At 40.5% G+C, this 25,598-nt stretch overlaps 1 protein-coding gene across 2 annotated transcripts; it reads left to right on the forward strand.

The window, feature by feature from the left end:
- The first annotated feature begins 1,730 nt into the window (after positions 1 to 1,730).
- On the forward strand, positions 1,731 to 15,579 carry tmem101 (transmembrane protein 101). 2 transcript variants are annotated; one of them, XM_078223942.1, is made up of 4 exons: positions 1,731 to 1,877; positions 6,537 to 6,717; positions 8,049 to 8,195; positions 8,673 to 15,579. In XM_078223942.1, the coding sequence occupies exons 1-4, from the start codon at positions 1,747 to 1,749 to the stop codon at positions 8,979 to 8,981; spliced, it is 768 nt and encodes a 255-aa protein (XP_078080068.1). In that variant the 5' UTR covers positions 1,731 to 1,746; the 3' UTR covers positions 8,982 to 15,579. The 2 variants fall into 2 exon arrangements, with proteins under 2 accessions (XP_078080068.1, XP_078080069.1); XM_078223943.1 differs by lacking the exon at positions 1,731 to 1,877 and adding an exon at positions 5,316 to 5,459.
- The last annotated feature ends 10,019 nt before the right edge of the window (positions 15,580 to 25,598 follow it).

Raw genomic sequence — 25,598 nt, forward strand, 5'->3', positions numbered from 1 at the left:
AATTTGCCACGCCTCATAGATGCATGGAAGCTAGCTAAGTACAGAAGAAGAAAGGTCTAGGAGGAGATATGTTAACAAAGTGAGATGATGTAAAGTGGGGAAAAGTATCATGTGAAACATAAACATTGGCATAGACTTGTTGGGCTGAATGGTCCGTTTCTATGTTTAAATTTCCATGTAATTTATTCATTCTCAACTGATTTTTTTTTAGTAGCTTCATTGTGTCTACATGGTACTTCTTTAATAACTTATGCTGCCATTTTTGGTTCTTGAGTGATCAGCCTTGTCTCAGGACACTCTCACCTTCCAAGTTATATAGATTGTATGTTATAAGCCCTTCTCTAGAGATTTAAGTCCATAACTAGGCTGACATTTCGGTGTAGTACTGAGGGAGTGCAACACTGGGGATGTTGTCTTTTGGATGTGGCGTTAAACCAAAGCTCAGTTTTTCCTGTGGATGTGAGGAGTTCTCTTGATGTCCCTCAAAAACATCTCTAAAACAGATTATCTGACCATTTATATCATCACCATTTCTGTTTATATATTAGTCACAAGTAGGCTTACATTTACACTGTAATTAAGTTACTGTGAAAATCCCCTAGTCGCCACATTCTAACACCTGGTTGGGTACACTGAGGGAGAATTGAGCATAGCCAATTCACCTAACCTGCACATCTTTGGACTGGGAGGAAACTGGAGCATCCAGAGGAAACCCATGCAGACACAGGGAGAATGTGCAAACTCCACACCGACAGTGACCCAAGCCGGGAATCGAACCCAGGTCCCTGGCACCTGAGACAGTGCTAACCCACTGTGCCACCTCGTTGCCTTTTCTCTTGCTGATTTCCTGTTGTGTTCTCCTGTCTAACAAACAGATATTTCAGAAGTACTTTAGTGGGGTTATCGGGATAGGACGGGAGGTGGGTCTGGGTGGGATGCTGTCAAATAGTCGGTGCAGATTTTATGAGCCAAATTGCCTCCTTCTGCCCTGTTGGAATTCTGTGATTCTACTTTGAGGTTCTATGAGGGCGGCACTGCGCCGGGGACCCGGGTTCGATTCCTGGCTTGGGTCACTGTCAGTGTGAAGTCTGCACGTTCTCCCTGTGTCTACGTGGGTTTCCTCTGGGTGCTCCAGTTTCCTCCCACAACCTGAAAGACGTACTGGTTAGGTACATTGGAATTGCTAAATTCTCCCTCAGTGTACCCAGAGTGTGATGACTGGGGGATTTTCATAGGAATTTCATTGTAGTGTTGGTGTAAGCCTACTTGTGACACTAACAAATAAACTTGAGATGCTAGTTTGCGAAATGAGTTATAGTTTTCTTTCTTAGTATTCAGTGTGCAACTATTTTCAAAATAATTTTTTTCAGTCTTCCTTTTAGTGAACTCCTTGTATTGTGATTGAAATTCTAAATTAATGATTTTGTAAATTGATAAAGAGCATTAATCAGAGTGAAACGTCCACTCAGCTATGAAAACCAGGAAACTGTTAGCAGTGAGATTGAGAGCCAAAGAAAAGACTGAGCACAACCCTGAGTTTGTTTTTGTTTTAATAGGTGTCATGGAACAGAAATTGATTATACTGAGATAGGTAAATCGCGCAAAGGTTTGATTAGAGAGCTGGAGGGGGATGTTTTTAAAAGTTGAGAGTTCTGGTCCCAGAGGCAGTGAGGCTGGGGGAAGGGGAACCCGGTGCTCGGCGCTGGTTTTCCAGCCGGAATAGTGTCGCGGACGGGACGGGAAGATATGGCGGTGGAGGCTCGTAGGCGGCTGTACAAAATCCTCATGCGCTTCGGCGCCATTATCCTGACCCGCTTCCCCTTCTGGAATTGCTTCAGCATGCTGATGCTGTTCGCCGAGCGGGCCGACCAGCGCAGGTGAGCCCGGGAGCGAGCCGCGGCCTGGAGCCCGGGACTGGGGGAAGATAAACAGCGGCCCTCCCGCTCACCACAATCCTCTAATTCACACCCAGAGAGGAGTGAAGAGCCTTTAAATTTCAATAAGATAAAGGCAAATTACTGCGGGTGCTGGAATCTGCAACAAAAACAGAAAATCCTGGAAAATCTCAGGTCTGACAGCATCTGTGGGAAGAGAATGGGGGGAATTTTCCCATCCCGCCCGCCATGGGAAGCCGACCGTGCAAAGATCCGTTGACCTCGGGTAGGGTTTTCCGGTTTTGCGGCGAGCCTGGCCGGAAAATCCCGCCCAGTGTTTCGAGTCAGGATGACCTTTTGTCCAGACTCGAAACGTTGGCGCTATTCTCTCTCCACAAATGCTGTCAGACCTCCTGAGATTTTCCAGCATTTTCTGTTTTTGTTTGAGTTAAATTTCAATCGTGGCTTCGACACCCCTGTAGACTAACGCTCCAAAGCAGTACTGAGGGAGCTCCGCACTGTCGGCAGTGTTGGATGTTAAACTGTGGTCCTGCTGTCTGCCCTCTTGAATGGGGTGTCAACAATTCCATGGCACTGTTTGGAAGAAAAGTAGGGGATTTATTCCCCCCCCCCCCCCCTTTGCTACCTGGGCAATAATTATTTTGCAATCAACATCTCAAAAACAGACGAGGCTGCTTTTCTCTGATCTCACCCGCGGCTGTGATTCTGCAGTCCTGCTGCAGTGAATGGAGATTTGGCTGAGTGCAAAATTCTCTGTTCTCGTTGGCACCAGTGGCGGGGCGTGAACAGCTGAAGATTTCTGGCCTTATCTGATCGTTACCACCTTGCTGTTTTTTTTCAAAGTTTGATTTTGCACACATTGGCTGCACCCGTTTCTTGCATTACAATGGTGACTTGTACCATCAAAGTACTTGTTGGTTTTTAAGTACTACATGAATGCAATTTTTTATTTCACTTGCAGTTGTAGAAGTGGGCACATTACTTGGGACAAAAAGCCAAGTATTGCAGATGCTGGAAGCACTCAGTACCATTTGGTGAACTGAATTAACACCTCAGATCGATTTCCCTTTGCCAGAGATTCTGTTAAACTACTCCGGAGCTTGGCATTCTCCATTTCGAACAGCACCAAGGGTCAGGCAGGGAATTTCTCTGAAAATTGATGGATTGTTCATCCTTGCCCCAAAAGATTTTTAAAAAATGAAATTACCACGAGTTTGCATCAAAATATTCAGCTGTCATGGGAAGAGTAGGCAATGTAGGTCCACATGTTACATGATCTATTGCTAACTGATCTACCACAAATTAAATCCAATTTACCCTTAAATGTTTCAAGTGACTTTCTGCTCTGCTGATCCCTCAGTGGCTTTTCATAGTAATAACTTTACTTGTGTAGGACTGTTCATAGGCAGGAAAATGTCTTGAATGTTAGAAAGATAAAAATTGTGGATGTCAGGGCGAAGGGAAATAGGTTTTGGAGCGCTGAACTGTGGTCAAAGAGAAGGGATATGATTGCAGTTGTTGCTAGCATTGAGCAGAGATTTCAAAATCCCTACATCAGCTCCCTTCTCCCAACCTCTAGTCTTGCGTCCCTCCAAGATCTCTGTTCCTCCAATTTGGCCTTTTGTGTGTTCTTTCATATTATTCAAAAAGAGCTAAAAACGAATTAGGTGAATATCTATGCTATGATGCTACATTCACTGTCGCACTGCGGTTATGTGCTGAGTAGCAATATATCAGGTCTATTCAGTCCACTGGCCATGTGGAAAGCAGCAAGAAACACTCAATGGAGTTTTGAGTCTGAAGTGATATTATTTCAAACTTATGGCAACCAGAAATCATAACGCATCCCTATTCTTAATCGCTTTGCATTACTGGCTGTGCCTTTTGCTGCTCAGAGCCTAAGTTTCAGAATTCCCACCCAAACCTCTCCATCTCTTCTTTTTATCCTTTTAGATGCTCCCTAAAACTCGTTGACCAAGATCTGTCCTAATATCTCCTCATGAGGCTTGGTGTCAAATTTTATTTGTTAACACACCTGTGAAGTGCCTTGGAATGTTTTACAATGCTAAGGATCTATATAAATGTTACTTCTTGTTGTTGAAGGAAATTGTCACTCATTCAGAGGGTTCTGTATGTGAACCAAACTGGCTCGGAAAGTCCTAGATGATATTGCCAGTCTGCACTGAGTTAACTGACATAAGATGGAGAGGTAGGGGTGCAAAACTGGACTGTAGATGGAATGTTAACCTGGATTCCTGATTGTTATTCAACATGCATTTTTATTGATTTTTGCTAGAAAGTCTGTACATGTTGATGCTATCTGACAAATATCATGCAGTTTGTGTGAAGAGTGGTCACATCACTCCCAAGTTGTAAGCTAAAGTCTGTTGGTACATGATTCGTGACATGTGCAATGTTAATCATTGTAAAATTGGACATTGCCGAAACAGGTCCACAGCAGATGCCATCTCCCTGGCCCTGCACTCAACCCTGGAACACCTAGATAACAAAGACACCTATGTCACACTCCTATTTATTGACTACAGCTCAGCCTTCAACACCATTATTCCTACAAAACTCATCTCCATACTCCGTGGCCTGGGCCTTGGCTCCTCCCTCTGTGACTGGATCCTGAACTTCCTAACCCACAGACCACAATCAGTAAGGATAGGCAACAACACCTCCTCCACGATCATCCTCAACACCGGTGCCACACAAGATTGTGTTCTCAGCCCCCTACTATATTCCTTATACACCTATGACTGTGTGGCCAAATTCCCCTCCAACTCGATTTTCATGTTTGCTGACGACACCACTGTAGTGGGTCGGATTTCAAACAATGACGAGACAGGATACAGGCATGAGATAGCGAATCTGGTGAACTGGTGCGGCGACAATAATCTCTCCCTCAATGTCAACAAAACGAAGGGGATTGTCATCAACTTCAGGAAGCATAGTGGAGAATATGCCCCTGTCTACATCAACGGGATCGAAGTAGAAATGGTTCAAAGCTTCAAGTTTTTAGGTGTCCAGATCACCAACACCCTGTCCTGGTCCCCCCATGCCGACACTATAGTTAAGAAAGCCCATCAATGCCTCTACTTTCTCAGAAGACTAAGGAAATTTGGTATCTCAGCTATGACTCTCTCCAACTTTTACAGATGCACCATAGAGAACATTCTTTCTGGTTGTATCACAGCTTGGTATGGCTCCTGCTCTGCGCAAGACCGCAAGAAACTACAAAAGGTCATGAATGTAGCCCAGTCCATCACACAAACCAGCCTCCCATCCATTGACTCTGTTTACACTTCCCGCTGCCTCGGCAAAGCAGCCAGCATAATTAAGGACCTCATGCACCCCGGACATTCTCTCTTCCACCTTCTTCCATCGGGAAAAAGATACAAAAGTCTGAGGTCACGTACCAACCGACTCAAGAACAGCTTCTTCCCTGCTGCCATCAGACTTTTGAATGGACCTACCTCGTATTAAGTTGATCTTTCTCTACTCCCGAGCTATGACTGTAACACTCAATTCTGCACTCTCTGGTTTCCATCTCTATGAACAGTATGTTTTGTCTGTATAGCGTGCAAGAAACAATACTTTTCACTGTATACTAATACATGTGACAATAAATCAAATCAAAACCTTCTGGACTATTGGGGAATAGATTGGTACTTATTCCTGATATCTTAAAATTACATTGAAAGATAAAGAATAATTAAAATTTCTTCATCCAAAGTATATTTTCACCCAAATTTTCTTCCCATGTCTGCTGAAAACACCAACTACTGCTCTTGTCTGCCTTTTGATATTTTCTTAAAGAATTTGCTCTTTATATGGGAGCTTCAGAGACGAGTATTGATTGGAGTAATGGGAACCGTACCAAATCTGTCCCTCACCTGACAGATACTGTCTCCGCATGTTTTAACCTGTGTTCTCAGGACTGTAAGAAGTCTCACATCACCAGGTTAAAGTCCAACAGGTTTATTTGGTAGCAAAAGCCACTAGCTTTCGGAGCGCTGCCCCTTCATCAGGTAAGTGGGAGTTCTCTTCACAAACAGGGCATATAAAGACACAAACTCAATTTACAAAATAATGGTTGGAATGCGAGTCTTTACAGGTAATCAAGTCTTAAAGGTACAGACAATGTGAGTGGAGAGAGCGTTAAGCACAGGTTAAAGAGATGTGTATTGTCTCCAGACAGGACAGTTAGTGAGATTTTGCAAGCCCAGGCAAGTCGTGGGGATTACAGATAGTGTGACATGAACCCAAGATCTCGGTTGAGGCCGTCCTTGTGTGCAGAACTTGTTCATGCTAATCATCCGAGGTTGCGTTACATTGCACTGGAGGGGTGTTGGTATTCCTGTGTTGCCTATGGAACCTGAGAGTTGCAATCTTTAACCAGAATGCTTTGTATTAGTTTGAGATTTGCCTGAATAGATTGCAACTTTTTGAAATTCCATTTATACCAATACTTTATCCAAGGACGTTCAAGTAATTGATCTTTTTTTGCTGCCATTATTTTAGGAATTGAGTTGAAAATCAACTGATTTATGTTGAAAGGACTTAAGATCCACTTGAAATGTACATTGTGTTTGCTGGTTTTCCAGTGTAAGTGATGGCCTTGCGTCTTCTCTTTAGGAAGCCGGATATTCCAGTGCCGTACCTCTATTTTGATATTGGCGCTGCAGTTATCTGTGCCAGTTTCATGTCCTTTGGGGTGAAGAGGAGATGGTTTGCTTTGGGGGCTGCCCTTCAATTGGCTGTTAGCACATATGCATCATATATTGGAGAACAAGTGCATTATGGGGACTGGCTCAAGGTAAGAGAAACAACATTATTGATGTTCTACGTGGTTAAATTGTCTAAGTATAGAATCCTACTTCAAATGAATCTCGTATTCTGCACCACTTTACTTCTGCACATAGCAAGAAGCAATCACATTGGTGTAATTCCATTGCATAACGTCTGCCACAGATTCATGTATGGATTGTTGCTCTAAAGTTTCACCTTGCTCTGTGGTGGTTTACTCCTTGGGAGAAAATTGTGGGATGTAATTTCTGAGACTCTTCAGACTAGGGTTCACCTACGTAGAATTGATACAAACCAGGGATTGAATTAGATTCCCATTGCTCACCATTAGCTGGAGATGGTTTTGGGAAAACTAAGGAAGAGGGGAATATCTCAAATATGTAATCACCCAGCAAGGCACATCTGGCTGCTGGATAACCTGAACCACGAGGCAAATTTAAGCTCTATTATAATTTATTAATTCACAAAGACTTCACTTCTGCAAAATAAAATCAGTTTGAATCAGGATATGGCTGACCTTGAAGTCATTTTAGTTCCAGGTTTTATGGGTATAAGGAAGAGAAGGAGAGTCAGGTTACCACCTCATTTTAGATATGCCTAGTGTTGCTTCTATGGCCATCTCCACCTATTTCCTTGACCAGTTGAGCTAGTGAAGAAGGTGAGAGGCTTAAGGGGTGGCTGAAGTGTGATTCAAAGTGGACTTTACACTTATTTGCTGTGTACATTGTATTCATTCTGTGCATCTACTGATGAAGCAGATGAAAATAAATACTGATTGCAATGGTCAGATAATAGTAATACCCACCGATCCCCACGCGTACATGGATGCAAGACTAACGGGTTTCGGAGGCCGCTTAGCCATGAAGAAACCTTTCAGGAAAAATGCACTTCTTACAAAATAATATTTGAAGTTTATTTTTAGTATCATTGACGTGCAAAGGTGAAACCTCGACTTTATTTTCCTCAGCTGAAGTTTGTCCAAAAGTAGTTGCAACTTCTCTTTAGTTCCTCGCCTCCACCAAAGCAGACGGACTTCAATCCAAAGTAAGATTTTGTTGGAAGGGTGAATTTAAACTGGATTGAACATTGATTTATACCAGGTGTCACATTTTCAATTGAGTTTTATTCGTGTTTCAGCATAAACTGTAGTCTGATTATATTCTGATTTGAAATACATTTTTTAGCCTGTGTGGCATTTTGCTATTTGATGTTCAGTACTCAAATAAAAACTGCTGTTAAAACGTCCACATATCAGTTTTTTTTGGGGGGACGGGGAGGGGGGGAATAGAAAAAGTCAGTAAGCCGATGAAGTATATAAAACTAATATTTTGAATCCCTCAGGTAAGGATGTATTCTCGAACTATAGCCGTTATAGGAGGATTTCTGGTTTTAGCAAGTGGTGCTGGCGAGGTTTATCGGCAGAAGCCTCGGACGAGATCATTGCAGTCTACTGGACAAGTATTCCTTGGCATCAACCTAATCTGTGTGGTGAGTAATTGATCTTCCTGATGCTACAGTTAAAGGTGGATGGATATAAAGTAAGCACAATTTCTGTGTAATCACAAGCTAAAATAAACTCGTACTAGAAACTATTTTCTATGTATATCGATATTGTATCAGTGTGTTATTGATTAGGATCAGTAGCTCACCAGTACTACTTAATGTGCGATGTTACATATTTGATCTTGGCACTGCAACTTCAGAATGCCAGCATATTCCCATTTTTTTTTAGTACAGATTTGGGACCAGTGCTATCATAATTCTGCTGCTTCCTGCAATTTTTCTCCATCCCCAAAAGCCAATCAGCAATGCAGAATTCCATTTGAGGTTGTTTTTCAGCTGAGCTACCGAAACACTGCCACATGCAACCCTTATAAAAGATGGCCAGCTTAAGATTTCTAGTATTTTCTCTGTACTTTTTCTTAAACATTGTGGAACTCTAATTGTGTGGTATTAAATCCACAGGCCTATTCCCTGCAGCATAGCAAAGAGGATCGTCTGGCCTATCTGAACCACATCATAGGAGGTGAAGTCACACTGCAGTTGTTATTTGTACTGTACGCTGTGCTGGCCTTGTCTTTCCTCTCTGGGTATTGTATACGGACTGCAGCCCAGATACTCTCTGTTCTTATGCCACTTGTAGTTCTCTTTATCGATGGAAATGTGGGCTACTGGCATCATTCCCGCCGGATCGAGTTCTGGAATCAAATGAAGCTGCTTGGGCAGAATGTGGGCATTTTTGGTGCTGCTATAATTTTGGCCACAGATTGTTAACAGTTTTTAAATGTGGGGTTCTTTATGCATGGCACAAATGAAACCACTGCCTTGTATTGCTATTTATTTGACATTTTTTTAAATGTATAGGTTCTTAAGTATATTTTCAATATAGATCATATTCTTGGACAATCCTAAAGATAAAACAACTTGTGTATGAACAGTTGCTTGGATACTGGTGAATGTGCTGAATAGCTGAGGGCCAGCTTTGTGAATGTATGCTCCGAGGTTAGAGCTTTCTCACCAGGACCATGCCCAGAGAAACCAGGAGCTGCTTTTGGAAGTCAGTTTTTATGCCAGGAGCATATATTTGGAAAATTGGCCCACTTTCTGTTTATTGATCTACTTTTTTCACCAAAGTCCAATTTGGGTAAATTATTAGTTCTGTGTGCTGCATCATGAATGATAGGAACGGTCCATGATTTGTTACTGCGTAGTGTCCTAGGATTTACGTAACCGCTGATGATGTGTTCCTTTATTCTTCTGCAAATTAATTTCCTCACAGTTTTAAAATCCCAATATTTTTTCCATCTTCCATTTCTTTACTTATTTGGTTACTTGTGCCAGCAAGCTGTATTGGAGAAGTATCAGCTGATCTAGCTGACAGCTTCAAGGACGTGCTTTGCATTGAACCAGTGGATTTATTACAGGCCACAGACAGGACATTTCCTTTTATGTGACATTTTTGTTTTTGACCCCTAATGCCACGGACACTTCTCAGCTTAACATTTTTAACACTTAAATAGCAATCTGCCAATCATCAGGTTCTCCACTGCTTTAGTAATTTAAGCAAAATCAGAACAAAATGTTTGATCCAAAGGATTATCCTTCTAAAGTATCTCACTTGTTTCTCGAGGAGGCAAATGGTGAAGGTAGGCCAGAAGATCATCTGATGAATCGGCTCAGGTGGATATTGTAGACCAGCGCACTATAGACATTGCTACTAAGATGTAGCACCTATACGTCCTGTGAATGTAGCAATCATAATGTTTCAATTTTTTTTGCAAAGTAAATGTTTTGTCTAATCTTTTAGTCAATTCCAGTGATTTTCACCGTCATTCCAAATGCTATCTGTTCTGTGATTTTTGAGGGGCGGCGGAATGGGTGGATAGATTTCTCTTGACAGATCACTAGCTTTAATAAATAGTTACCCATGGACACATGTCAAGCTATATTTTAAAATGTTAAAACTGCCTTTTTAAATCTTAAGAGTTGCTTTTCGAGATGCATCCGAGATGCATTCGTCTCTCATTTTTTTTTAGTGAAATACTGATGAAAGCTCAGAGAAAATTCCCCTAAAAGTGTGACAACTCAGCAGGAACGTTCATTAGCTTTTGGATGGACCTTCGCTTTCTTTCTCTCCCCTTCTCTTCAGGTCTATTTCCTTCTCACCAATCAGAATTAGTGCTAAAATTATGAAGCCCTCACTGGTGATCAATCTGAAAACAGTCCAAACAGATTGAAACCAGAGTTTAACAACTGAATTATATGAGTGAGGAAATAGCGGGTATCTTGTAACCAGCCATATTATCGATAGTTCAATGAACTGTGCTTAGTCAGAATGATGAAGACATGCAGTAGAGATATGGATAAATGTTACGCTTGTACAATTAATCCTTCACAATGTTTTTGTTGGTCAGTTAGAATGCTTTGTTGTATTTCCCCCTTGTGATGACACTTCTGTGCAATTTAGTTTTTATTATTTCTGCTTGCAAGCATGTAGAAAAGCAATTAATTTTTAAACAAATGATATTTAACAAAAATACGTCCAGATAAAGGCTCTGTGTCCAATCAGGGTTTTACCTGTTTATAACCTGTTCAGGCGGCACGGTAGCACAGTGGTTAGCACTGCTGCTTCACAGCTCCAGGGTCCCGGGTTCGATTCCCGGCTCGGGTCACTGTCTGTGTGGAGTTTGCACATTCTCCTCGTGTCTGCGTGGGTTTCCTCCGGGTGCTCCGGTTTCCTCCCACAGTCCAAAGATGTGCGGGTTAGGTTGATTGGCCAGGTTAAAAAATTGCCCCTTAGAGTCCTGGGATGTGTAGGTTAGAGGGATTAGCGGGTAAAATATGTGGGGGTAGGGCCTGGGTGGGATTGTGGTCGGTGCAGACTCGATGGGCCGAATGGCCTCCTTCTGCACTGTAGGGTTTCTATGATTTCTATGAGGACGGGTGGTGGGCTGAGCTAAGTTCATTGTCTTTGTGTTGCTACTGTTTGTTAGCTATGTAGGAATGGGAAGTGAAAGATTTCATGGTGAAAACATCCTGTATGTTGAGATAACTTTCCTTCCAAATCATAGTGCTGATGAATTGTTGGGGCACCTGTTATGCCTTTCAGTGATGGCATCTGGATAGTTTGCCTGAAAAATAGGGTCTCTATTCTATATGGTAACACTATTGTAGGTTAGTAGTTCATGTTTCTAAAATTTATATATCTCTAAAGTCTTAATCAAATTTCAGTGGGATTTAAAATCTTATTTTGTGAATTTTGCTGAAATTGGTGAAGAATGCAAAACAAATATAATACATCCTTTTCCAGATTATTACTATTGCTTGTTTTCCATGAACAGTGTGTTTACATTAGGTGAGTGCTGTGATTCTGAATGACCTGGATTCAGCTCATTCACTGCTATTTGTTTTTGTGGTTGATCTGATTTGTATAAGGCTACATCTTGGTTTCATGTAGTTCATGAAACCGGTGTCAGAATAGATTGAACTTTGCGACATGCCTTTTCTCTGCTAATATAAAAGGCAACAGATAAATTGAAATTGGGCAATCACAAAGCAATTCTAGTAATGTGTGTCGGACCACGTACTGTCCATAATAACAGGATACCAATTTGGACAACTGACTTTGATCTTGAAGGCTGATGTGGGAAATGGGACATAATTTTAACTGGTAGAGTTTGGAATTAAGACATATTGTCAAAGCAAGAAACGGCAAAGGGCTTTATTTCATGTGTAACCATTGTGCATTTTGATCTGCAAGTGCCTTATTCTAACATTGGATACAAAATGTTGAAAATATTCATTTGTCCCAGCACTAATTTTTACACTCACCTTAAAAGAAAGGGCACTTAAATGTTGAAACGAAAATATCTGAAGTAAACTTGAACTCTTTGTTTAAAGTTCTTTAAATACTTGCTGATCAATCTCAGGTGTATTTCATGGATAGTTTTTCCAAAGTAATTACATTTGATATATATTTAAGATGGCAGAGATTGTCAACCAAAAGGTGTCGTGTTGACTAATTAGAATAATTGTCCATTAATAAACTTGTAATTTTAAATTGTTTCAATTCAATTATTTTGAAGTTTGTATAGTGATTGAATATCAATTTAAATACATTGTAAATGCAATATCCTTTCAAAAGCGGGAGCAACTGTTGTAATTCAAGCTTGTTTGGGTATTTTTACCATTTTCGTTTTGTGCTACAATTACTTTTTTAACAAAGTTGATCTGAAGTAGAAAATAATGGATGCCACTAACATCTTAATTTAAACAAAAGCTTAGTGAAATACTCTTCAATACAAAATCAATTTTTAACTTAAAAAGATGCATGTTAGTTAAGGTATATTATTGCCATTCATTTTCTTCCTTGGAGCACTGCCATCTTGTGTTTCTTTATTGTATGTAATTTATCAATTAGAATGCCTCTTGATGTGAGAGTAAATTGAAGCAAAATGGCTTGAATATATTTTTCATACTGGTAGAAAGGTTTCTTCTAAATCAAATCCAATTCTACAAGTAGAGAATTCTTCACGCTGAAAGTGCTCCCCTAAGACCTTCTCTACTACTGTCTAATTTTTTCAATCCTATTAAACTTTGTGGCAGTCACTTCAATAAGGATGGTTGCAGGATTAAAATAGTTCAAAGCTTTAACAGCAAGTTAGAATGTAATGGAATCCTCTGCTCTCACTGTTACTCCAGTTCCATAATATGTATTCCAGTGATGGCAAATGTAACAGTTCACACGTGCAGCTTCATTATGTGCTGAATTAGGAAACATGAAAACAGTTTAAAATATTCAGTGATTACCATGTGCTGTAGTTGTCTTTTGCAACTTGGAATCTTTTGTATTTCGATATTATGTCTTCCATTTGTAGGTGTTCTTTGGGAGGATTTTCCTTATTTAGTTTGCCTTCTGTGTCTGGATGCGTGTTTGTCTATAGTTTATACTGTACTGAAATCACACTAGGTGGACGCTTAAGAGAGTATGTTCCACTCTATGCACTGATCAGAAAAATGTGTGAATAGTTTAAATTTATTCCCTCCGTACATTCTGTCTTGAGTCTTGACGTTTTCCATGCACTATTTAGGAGGGAAGGGATTTGCTTTGCCTTCTGCCAGTGGTGAACCACATTGATGTATTTTCCAATTTCCCCGCTTCCTTTCCCCAATATTGTAAACTCACCAGGGGCTGGAGTCATGGATTTGGGCTTAGTTGCAAAGGTATCATTAATCATCAGCATGTTGATTTCACTGATCAACTCTCATTTAAAGATAGATTCACAACTTTTACTTAAAATGTTGGATTTCTACAACTATGCTGTTCCATTGACAAGGTTTTTAGAATCTGTGTTTTAATTTCACAAACTGGGTGTTTCTAAGTAATTTATGTTCGGGTATAAGGAAAACCCAATAGCTTTAGTCTGATCAAAACTTGATCCTTAATAGATGTGAAAACTCAATGTGAAAAATAATATAACGAAGAATGGGTCTCATTTAATATTGATTAAATGGCTGCATTTCCTTTTTGTTTGGATAAACCCAATAAACCTTTTATTAACGTATTTGCCAAATGGAACTTAAGCCAGTAACCGCAAAATCTTCCGTGTGCCCTTGCATACACTGTTTGCATGACCTTGATCAGCATCAATGCTAACGTCATAGTATTTTGTAATTATGTCAAGAATATTCCTCTTCCCTGCAATAAATCCCCAACCCCCAATTCATTGTCAAGGACTCTCTTCAAGTAGGTTGACATTTCTTGACTGCAAACCACACAATAATGGGATTTTAGCAACGGGATATTTTCTCTGTGTAAAGATGCTTACGACATCTGTTGCAATATGCAAAAGGGGGAAAAAAAGTTTGTCACCATCGCAAAATCTAATTCTTCGAATGTAAAACCTGTCAGCACTCCCCAGTTGTTAACTTACCTTCTGAAGCCTAAGAATTGAAAATATATTTTAATATGCTGGTGCAATTTTCTTTTGCTACAGTATATAAACTGTCAAGTGGCATGATTACATGCAAGTTCCTTTAATAATAGGTGTGCAGGATTAGAACATGTAAAATTTCATCATACAAAAGTTTTAAAGTTCAATTTTGCACTGGCAACTTTCATGTACAGACCTAAAACTAAAACTGCACAGCCTTGTGGCAAGTGGTTTATCAGTTATCGTGGCTAAAGAAAATCGAAAATTCAGACCGAATTTGTTTAGAGCCCAAGTACATGGATCACATAATCCAAGAAAATACTTTGTAATGTTGTTAAACTCGTTAATTTTAAGCGTTAATCAAATTAATTGAAGAAATGTGATCAGAGTGAATAGGAAGCATCTTTCAGGAGACCTGGACTTTAAATTGATTACTGAGAAATGGTGCATTTGAGAGTTTCAGACACATGCTTCTAATAAGACTATGGGCAGCGATTTGTTTCGTCATGGGTTTTTACTTGAATTATTGTAGTACACGGCAGCTACTCTTATTAGCTAAGGGCATCACTAAAGTAGATCTGACCTCGGTGAGATTGAATTTTCCACTCATTGTTGCGGAAATCTAGTCCCACCTGTCTGTTAAGCAGAAAACAGTACCACTGAAACTTGCATGTATGGAAAGTATAACAATTATGGACATTATCTGTTATATACTTGAAATATTTTACTATTTAATGCTTGCCTGGATTATCTTTGTGTAGCCAGCTCAGAATTTTTCAATATATGAAGTGCACTATTGGCAATGTATGACTGAACAAAATGTTTACACATTTGAAAAAGCATAATGTATAAATTTTATGTAACTAAATTGATACTTTTATTAAAAAGCTAAGACACCTTTTGCATTCAGTACCATAATTTGTGTGCTCCCAACTTTTTTTTTGTTGCGTTCATATTAAAACCTTTTTAAGTCTAGAACCATAACAAACGCTTCCCATGTGTTAGATGAAGAGTTGAAAGTGGAACTAAACTTCACGAATGTAACTGTAATAAAGTTTTAAAAGTATAGTACTTGTACTCATTTCTCAATTTTTCAGGAAAGTTTTTAACAAGTTTGTCTTGTATGTCTCACTGAAAATTATTTTCACTTTGGGTTTACTTTGATTATGTAACTTGCTGTTAAACTCATGATAACGCAAAGCAGTGTTTCAACTCCTTGTAATCTCAGCTGTTGTAGACTTAAGTTATGTAAGGGCAGCAGTACCATTAATCATTCTTTGTCAAAATGAGTGCATGTCTCTCAGCAAGCTTTTTGCATTTCCTCTGCTTTATAATGTATTCAAAGTAGTATCCATTTGGACCTTTTCTTCCCTGATCAGTTTCCATTTTGATATGTTAGGTTTTTCCCCACATTAAATATATTACAATAAACATTTGTGCTAAAACAATCTTGTGGTTCTTATTTATATTTTATTTCACTTCTGCATTTAAACATAAATAATTTTCCACCTGGTACTTCCTTTTAGTTTGTTGTCCACTTCCCAACTTCTACCTGGGTTAGATTCCCAGCTTGGTTCATGTCTGTGCGTTCTCCCCATGCCTGCGTGCGTTTCCTCCCACAGTCCGAAAGACATGCTGGTTAGGTGCATTGGCCATGCTAAATTCTCCCTCTGTACCTGAACAGGAGTTGGAGTGTGGCAACTAGGGGATTTTCACAACTTCATTGCAGATATAGGGAGAATGTGCAAACTCCACGCAGACTGTCATCCAAGGCTGGAATTGAACCTGGGTCTCTGGCTCTGTGAGGCAGCAGTGCTAACCACTGTGCCACCTTGCTGCCCTTGCTTTCCAGTAGTGTGGGGTGGTTAGACAAAACTGAACACAGTAAACTGCATGCATTTTTTAGACTGGATTAGGTTTAGTTTGTCCATAATAGTTATTGTCCCAAATCTTTTAAGGACCCCTGCATTATAGATATTTGAAACTAGCCAATGAGCTATTGCCTAATTCAAAATGGCCTAGCAAAGAAAAGGACAATACACTGACGTAATGGGAACTGTGGCTAACTTCAGAAAAGGTTTAACTCCAGCTGAGTATGGACTGCTCTGTTGTAACAAATGGTTTTGGTTTTATGATGGGCCATGAAGTAATTCAAATTGATCAAATGGACAGAAACCAAATACAAATGGGGATAGAAGACTGATTTTAAGTGTTTAAAAAGGCTGAGGACACTGCCCTAAGATTAGGCAGCCTGCAATAAACCAATTTGTTGCAGCAGTTCCATACAACCATAAACTGCACCAGTTCACGGGCTCCCAGAAACTTGCCCTTTTTGTGATTTTTGCAGAGTCTGTGGACCATGTCTACTTTTTGTGTTATAGACTGCACTCCCTTTTCATTTACTTGAAAAACCTCATTGATCTTTTGTTTGCACTTCAGTCCCACGCTCCTGATCTATGCGCACCTGGTGCGGAGGAGGGGGGTGTAGGCAGGGAAGGTGGAGGACCTCTTCGTGAACCTGCTCCTGGGCCTAGCCAAATGCCAGCAACAAATCCAGGCAGCGGGCAACCGAAGGGGTCGTCCGATCTGCCTGTCTGCGCCTCTACTGCGTCTACATTTATGGCCAGGTGTCCCTGGAGAGGGAGTCCACGGGCACGATCGAGGCCTTCTGTGCCCGTTGGGCTCCGCAGGAGCTGAGGTGTATTATTGACCCTTTTAATCATGTTTTGATTTGATGTTTTAAGTTTCCTTTACGCTTTGTCTTTTGGTTTGGGCGGTTCCCTTTTTGGGGGCTGCCGTTCTTGCTTTGTCCCTGAGTTTGATTGATTTAGTTAATTGGTTTTGCAATAAAAGAAATGTAACAAACCAATTTGCATGACATGCCTCTGGTTAGTGTGTACATGCAGAATGGAATATGTCCCAGCCAGTCTCAATAAATATTGGAGTTTTGAAGAACAGAATCAGAAGAAGAAAGGAACCCCAAGCTTAAAGCTTGATAAAGTCTGATCCTTGACCAGCACGAGTGGATAGAGACACCCCTACAGGTCCATTAGATGAGAATAAATAGCTAAAATGTTTGTATACTTATTATCGTAGATTCATAGGGGAATAGAAAACGTTTAATGTGATAGTGTAAAAGATCGTGATGTGGACTCGCATTCCAACCATTATTTTGTAAATTGAGTTTATGTCTTTATATGCCCTGTTTGTGAACAGAACTCCCACTCACCTGACGAAGGGGCAGCGCTCCGAAAGCTAGTGGCTTTTGTTACCAAATAAACCTGTTGGACTTTAACCTGGTGTTGTGAGACTTCTTATAGTGTAAAAGAATCAGTCTTGTTGCAGTCATAAGTATTTAAGAATTTTGTTACATTTTCCTAATAAAGAGATGTGATTTGATTTAAAGTTTTTGCATCTACTGGAACAAGGGTCTTGGTTAACAAAATTGACTTCTTTTACATTTTAAAATCTGTTTGATTTTTAAAAATGAAGGCCATGAGCTTGCAGGAATTGGCTGATGGGCTGGTATGCAGAAAATGAATTATTGGCGATAGACCGAAATCTATTGGCCTGGTTACTATTGTTTTACAGAGGTTTATTGACATATAAACTATTTGATTACTTCTGACATCTGTCCAATGTAGCATGAGAAAGATATTACTGGATAATCCTCGATTACAAGATGCATTTAACTTCAATACAATTCCAGCCAAACTCTGCTTAAGAGCTGGTTGTATCACAAAAACTCCAATGTGAGGAGGGACTTCCCTGAATTCTTTTTGCTTCAAGGACAGTCTGAAGCACACCTGAAAACAAGGAATACACACGGGCATTGGATAGACCCTTACTGCTTACTACTAATCTTGTAGCAAAACGGGAGAGAACCAACTCAATAAATATTTGCACAACACCCAGAAATGCCTCCCAAATCCAGTTCTTCTGGGCGGCACGGTAGCACAGTGGTTAGCACTGCTGCTTCACAGCTCCAGGGTCCCGGGTTCGATTCCCGGCTCGGGTCACTGTCTGTGTGGAGTTTGCACATTCTCCTCGTGTCTGCGTGGGTTTCCTCCGGGTGCTCCGGTTTCCTCCCACAGTCCAAAGATGTGCGGGTTAGGTTGATTGGCCAGGTTAAAAATTGTCCCTTAGAGTCCTGGGATGTGTAGGTTAGAGGGATTAGCGGGTAAAATATGTGGGGGTGGGGCCTGGGTGGGATTGTGGTCGGTGCAGACTCGATGGGCCGAATGGCCTCCTTCTGCACTGTAGGATTTCTATTCTATTCTATTCTGTAGCAATGACTGCGGGGCTGTGATCAGAAAGGCATCAGTCTATAAGATCTGGCAATGCACAGTGGTTAGCACTGCTGCCTCACAGTGCCAGGGATGCGGGTTCGATTCCCGGCTTGGGTTACTGTCTGTGCAGAATCTGCAGGTTCTCCCCATGTCTGCATGGGTTTCCTCCGGGTGCTCCAATTTCCTCCCACAGTCCGAGAGACGTGCTGATTAGGTGCATTGGCCATGCTAAATTCTCCCTCAGTGTACCCGAACAGGTGCTGGAGTGTGGTGACTAGGGGATTTTCACAGTAACTTCATTGCAGTGTTAATGTAAGCCGCGTCGTGGCATTAATAAATAAACTTTAAACAAAACACTGCTTCTATATTTTAAAATGCTGGATCGTGGACCCTGAACTTGCATGAAATGTGACTGGAGGCTTGATTTCCAAACCTGATGGAGCTGGGACCAGCAACACTGATATGTGCCACTGACTTCTAGATGCAATAAAATACATAACCTTCCTTTTGATTCATATTTTTTAGTTTATGGATTTACTATTCATGGAAATGGGTCATCTAGTAGGATCACTTAAAATAGATGTAATAACACAGGTTAATATTTCTCTCTCAACACCCCCCACCTCCCCCAGCAGAAATTATGCTTCATTTATTTGAACAGATGCAGGACTCTCTAGCTGAGAAGACAAATCTGATCCAGTTCTCTTCCAACAGTCACAAGTGCACAAATACAAATGATCACTGACTTGAATTCAATGCTGGCTAAGTTTTATACAGAGGTGCAAAATGCAGTGGGCGGCACAATGGTTAGCACTGCTGCTTTACAGCGCCAGGGACTCAGGTTCGATTCCAGGTTTGACTGTGTGGAGTTTGTACATTCTCCCTCTGTCTGTGTGGGTTTCCTCCGGGTGCTCCAGTTTCCTCCCACAGTCCAAAGATATGCATTTTGGGTGGATTGGCCATGCTAAATGTTTGAAGTTTTGGGGATAGGGTGGAGGGGAGGGCCTGGGTGGGATGCTCTTTCGGAGAGTTGGTGCAGACTCGAGGGGCTGAATGGCCTCTTTCTGCACTGTTGGGATTCTTAAATGAAGCAAAAATCGAAGCCAAGAGTCAAATCTATGTCAATGAAGCATTGGGATGCTCGTGGATACAAGTAGACAGATTTTATTTTGTTTCCTCATTGGATCACTTGGCTATAACTTCACTTTGCTAAGTTGATCTGTTGTCTCAAATATTCTCCTAACCTTCACAACTCTTAGGACTTTCTTTCAAACTCAATTTTCTTTCAGATAAAATCAAATCTGCTAGCTTCCCCTCTTCTTAAATCACCTTCTTTAAGATGTTGGTGTCTCCCAGCAGTTGTTCGCCTTCAGCCAGTGATACTGGAGGGCAACCAAGTGGAAACCTGGATTTCAGTCACAGGCAAGAGTTGAGCTACAATTGGCCAAAATTTACACAAATACGAGCTGCAGGAATGAGAAGAGGAAGCAGTAATTGTTCTTGGGTGATGCTTCAAACGTCTCTGACACCTTGATTTGTTGTGATTTTTAAATCTTGTGTATGGTTTTGTGTCTAATGTTGATGAGAAAATAAACAGGGAACCAAAGACCGCCAATGTCACAATATGGATGGATCCCACCTCTGAGGCACACCGGTGGCCAGAACAGTGTTACCCCAGGCAAAACTGCATGACGCCCCAACTGACAACTGCAGTTGAACTGCAATTTTCTCATGCTGTTGTGAAAGTACTTGCCAATGTGATACTGATGTCTTCAGCCACCTAAATTCAGCCCCTGGACTTAACCACAATGTCTCCCACTCAGTGCAGTCTCCCTCACACCTTTAAGAATAGTAAGAAGTCTCACAACACCAGGTTAAAGTCAAACAGGTTTATTTGGAATCACGAGCTTTCGGAGTGCTGCTCTTTCCTCAGGTGGCTCTGGGTGGGATCTAACACTGAGTAGAGGGGGCTCAACGAGACAATAGGACTTAGGCCAGGTGTGCATGTGTGTCACGACTTGATAACAGCGGAGCCCAGATAAAAGAGGCTGAGCAGCGAAAACCTGGGAACAACCAATGCAGAAAGCAGCCCTGAGTCTGGGACTCATCAGACCTCAATGAGAGGGATCAACTCACCGCGCAACTGGTAGTATTTAAGTCCAAGCTGTGATGCTTGATACCCCTGTGTGTAATAAGCTCTGAATCATTGTACATTTAATAAGCAAATCATAAAAAAGTAGATGATTGTGCATGATACAGAGTTGAAGTGTCTTTGTCCTTGATGCTTTGTCCTTTGTGTGAGAGACAAGACTAAATAGGTGGACTTTAACCTGGTCTTGTGAGATTTCTTACTGTGCCCACCCCAGTCCAACGCCCTCCACCTCCTAACCTTTAAGAATGAGGGGGCATAAAGATAAGTTAATGAGGATTTTAAATCAGAGCGGTGAAGGAAGAAGACAAAAGAGGGCTGATCGAAAGACAGGTGTTGGTGGAGATGGGAAGGAAGCAAGAAGGGTATTTGGATAAAAATAAGTTGGTCACTATCCTTTGGAGAAAGGGACAACCTTTGTGAGACTGGGGACATATGGGCGAACTGCAAAATGTCAGCAGAGCAGGATGGGAAAATAAGTCAATCTTGCACAAGCACGAGGAAAAGAGCTATAGTTGCAATTCTCGGAACCAGTCTGTCAACTAAACAGGAGGAGCAGTAGTCAAAGAGAAGACCACTTTGACATACCATCAGCCTCCATAATCTTGATTATCTGATCAAATAGAAGTATCCCAAGGAGCAATGGACTGAGACGAATCTGTGTAACACCTAGTCAAACAGATGTACTCTTTTTATGTCTATCACTGATAGATGGGGCACAACGAGACAATAGCACTTAGGACAGGTGTGCATGTGCGTCATGTCTTGTTATCAGCGGAGCCCAGATAAAAGAGGCTGAACAGTGACAACCTGAGAACAACCATTGCGGAAAGTAGCCCTGAGTCTGGGAGTCATCGGACCCCAACGAGAGGGAGACTGATCAACTCACCTCGCAATGGGTAGTATTTAAGTCCAAGCTGTGATTCTTGTTACCTGTGTATAATAAACTCTGAATCATTGTACATTTAATAAGCAAATCATAAAAAAGTGTATGATTGTGCGTGATTCAACGTTGAAGTGTCTTTGTCCTTGATGCTAGTTGTCCCGTGTGTGAGAGACAAGACTAAACAGGAAAAGGAGAGGTAATAAGAGTCCCTACAGTGCAGAAGGAGGCCATTTGGCCCACCGAGATTGTGCCAATAACAATCCCACCCAGGCCCTTTCCCCATAATCCCGCGTATTTACCCTACTAATCCCCTGACACTACAGGACAATTTAACATGGCCAATCGACTTAACACGCACATCTTTGGAACTAAACCCGAGTTCCTGGCGCTGTGAGGCAGCAGTGCTAACCACCGTGCCACCCCTAAATACTCCATTAAATATCCAGAAAAACATTTACCACTTCTTATGGCTGAAATGTGAACTGACTGAGTGTGTATGCACCAAACTTTGGTTTATAATATATGTGCGTAAGCACATTCAGAACTACTGAATGGCAACAATATAGCATATGAAATAAATCACCCACGCAATACATTTTTCCACACTTTTTTTTGTATTTCAAGGTACATTTTTTTTCCATGGCAAGGCAAGTTTTAAATTTGGCCCATGAAATTTAAGATAGTGTGATACCAGGCACATTTTAAATAAACAGTTCAAAGCAAGATATATACAGTACACTTAATACTTTTGAATAATATCTGATAATGATTATAAATTGTCAGGCATTTGCTGACTTAACTAGGGTGCTTATAATTCTAATTAGTAAAGGAAAATCAGCATCCTTAGTTATAATGAGTAACATCGCAATATCAAACCCATATAAGCAGATCAGTAGAAATAACAAACTGTACATGGTTAGAAACATAGTAATAGCTACACAATCAGGTGTAGCAGTATTGTTGTTATTCCTATGTGAGGCCCTGACAGCAGGCTGTTCAACCACAGGGAATATGCCTCTCACAGGCTATTTTCCACATACATGCACTACTAACAGGAAATAACTGGGTAGTGATCACCAGCAGGAACGCATGCCTATTTCCCCATCAACCTAACTCTGTGACTGGTTATAACTCTGCCTCTATATAACTAACTCAGTACAGTTCAGGGTGGATCGTGTGGCTAAATGTACAAAACCAGCTTCCATCATCCTGGAAAAGCTTCCAATAGTCAGATAAAGAGTAGCGTTTTTTTGAAATTTGGGGAGAAAGTTTCTACACATAAAACTTAAAATAATGTTTTTGTCTACTTTACGCCATATATTTAATGTCATTTCTGTTACACGGCGAGAAGTATTTTAAAGAGGGTTTTAATTAAGACTGAAAAGAAACATTAATCTGATCAGGGGTTATCATTGCATAATATATTTAAACATTGCTTAACAAAATAGATTTGCTACTGAACTAGGTAAACAAAACAGCCATTGAGCGAATGATAGTCCAGATAAAATATATACAGATTTTCCATTGGACATCCTACAAGATTATTTTACAAGAAGATATACGTTATATGGGTGTTGCTAACTGTTGTGGATAAGTCCCATTGCTCTGGGTGATCAAGTATTTATTTGTATTATTAGAAACTTTTGTTAATATATTCTTTTTTTTAGGTGATTTGACATTTGACACGAGATTCTAATGCCTGTCAATATTTAAGTGAGGTTATCTTTTACCTCTGAGGCAGGTTCATTTTACAACTTATGACCTTTTCATGTTGACTTTGGATCTGATGTTCCAGGATAAAGCTGCTTGTGTTCTAGATTGCCAGAGACCCATTTCTCAGTAATAATACTGTCAGAAATTTCAAATAGTCATATAGCAATTAGAAGCAACATTGAATAACGTTATCATTACATTTTGACTCTTTCAAGAAAAAAAGTACAGTGGCTGATTCTTCGAGGTGCAAAGAATTGAGGGTGTAAAACTAGACTAGTGAAATTGCCCAGCCGCTTCAGTGCATCCACTTTCTTCAGCATTCAATTGCCTACCAATTTTGGCCGACAAAAATGCATCCCTGTAGCTAGAGTGGCACAGTGGGTTAGCACTGCTGCCGCACAGCGCCAGGGACCTGGGTTCGACTCCTGGCTTGGGTCACTGTCTGTGCAGAGTCTGTATGTTCTCCCCGTGTCTGCGTGAGTTTGCTCTGGGTGCTCCGGTTTCCTCCCACAGTCCGAAAGATGTGCTGGTTAGGTTCATTGGCTATGCTAAATTCTCCCTCAGTGTGCCCGGACAGGCGCCGGAGTGTGTCGACTAGGGTATTTTCACAGTAACTTCAATGCAGCGTTAATATAAGCCTATTTGTGACACTAATAAATAAAGTAAAACTTAAACATTATGAAGCAAATGGTTAATTGGAAATCAGACTCCCAAGAATGCTGCAGTTTCAAACATTAGTGAGACGTACTCCAGTGAAAACACTTAGCATTTAGATAGAAAATACTAATTGCCTCTGATGTCATGACCCAAGGCAATATGTTATTGAAATAGTGTCTCATTTATCTGTTCTATTATTTTTTTAATAACCAATCAGACAGAAATATAATGGTTAGTGCAGAGTCAGGCTCCATGCCTACTTAGTGAATTGAAGCATCATAAAATTTAATGTGAGTGCATGGCCTCAGTAGAATTTGTAATTTTAGAAGACAACGCCTGGCAAAAATTACCCTTCGATTATTGGTGTTGTGGTAAAAGAATTGAGTTACTTCCATCACCTCACCAATACTATATTAATATAATATTTTTATCATTGTTTTCTCGTGTGGAAGTTAAATTGAAGTTTCATAGTATGGAAGTTAAATTGTTCAAATTAAAGTTTCATGCTTTCTCTGTACAGTAGTGGAAAATGTTTATCAGCTTACAGACCTTCAAAAGGGGTCAGTGTCTGCTATTCAGCATGAATGGGCTAATCTTCATCTGTGTAGACCCATATCATTCTGTTTTTCGGCCTTCACCAGAGGGTGAGCAAGACCAGATTTTTCCATAACAAATACCAAAGGCGAGATATGGGGATATGCTATGCAAATAGAGGATTAGCCAAAGACAGCTTTTCATTGAATGAGAAAGGGCGAAAAGCCGGGATTTAATTGGCGAATATGTAAGGAAATGAAGGATTAGAAAAATTGCTTGCATCTGATTTGCTGTAATTGCCAAGTTGTTTGTTTAACTTCAGAAACATTTGCAGGATGATTGCAAGCTGGTTTCTCCTTGTGCACAAGTCAGTAAAGGCCTCATATCGGATTATGCATGGTGTCCAGTGCTGTTTGCACCCAAGTCGACTAAGAGTGCCCAAGGTTGCTGGTGCCCAGGTTCTCTGACGCTTGCATCTCCCAGAGTAAAGATTTCTCAGTTGAAGTGCTGTTTATCGTGAATAAAAAGTCTCCTGAAAATGCAGGACAAAATTGGAGCAAAGACCAAGTGTGCTTTGTTTCGGGCATCATCTTTGTCCACAACTAAAAGGGCTCGACAAAGGGTAGAATTTGAAAGCTCTGAACAGCACAGATTCAAAAGCAATTTGTTCATTCTTTGAAACATGTTATGGCAATAACACCACGACTGAAGTGTTTGGCACTTGCATCCCTTCGATGCAAACAAGCTGTTTCACGACGACATGACATTCAATTTAAGACAGTGCAGAGGGTAGAAAGAATTCAATACTTTAAAATACTAATGGAGAAAATAAAAAAAACACTCGCTAGCTCTAAAGTTGCATTTTTGTTTTTCTAACATTCCACAAATTAGGAGAGCCAATAGTTTATATGTTGCAATGACTTGTCAGTTTGAAAGGTAGGCCTTGAAACTAATTAATTTATGGATTATAATATACAGTGTGTACAAACTGGTATCGCTGCAAGTTCATGATGGGATCATGAAAGCCTACCATTAATCATCACCAAGAGAAAATTGCCGTAATTAAATGAAAACCTCCTGTCTGTACTTTAAGCATAGATTGCTTACGGTTATCATGCATCTGGAGTGAGGACATTTCTTAGTTAACTGATGTATCAATGGTTTGTGTCACATCCATTTCCAGATATAAATATCTCAAGTGGCTATCAACATATTGTTGGTTAAATTTGG

This window comes from Mustelus asterias, chromosome 11 (assembly GCF_964213995.1).
Source record: "Mustelus asterias chromosome 11, sMusAst1.hap1.1, whole genome shotgun sequence".
NCBI lineage: Eukaryota > Metazoa > Chordata > Chondrichthyes > Carcharhiniformes > Triakidae > Mustelus > Mustelus asterias.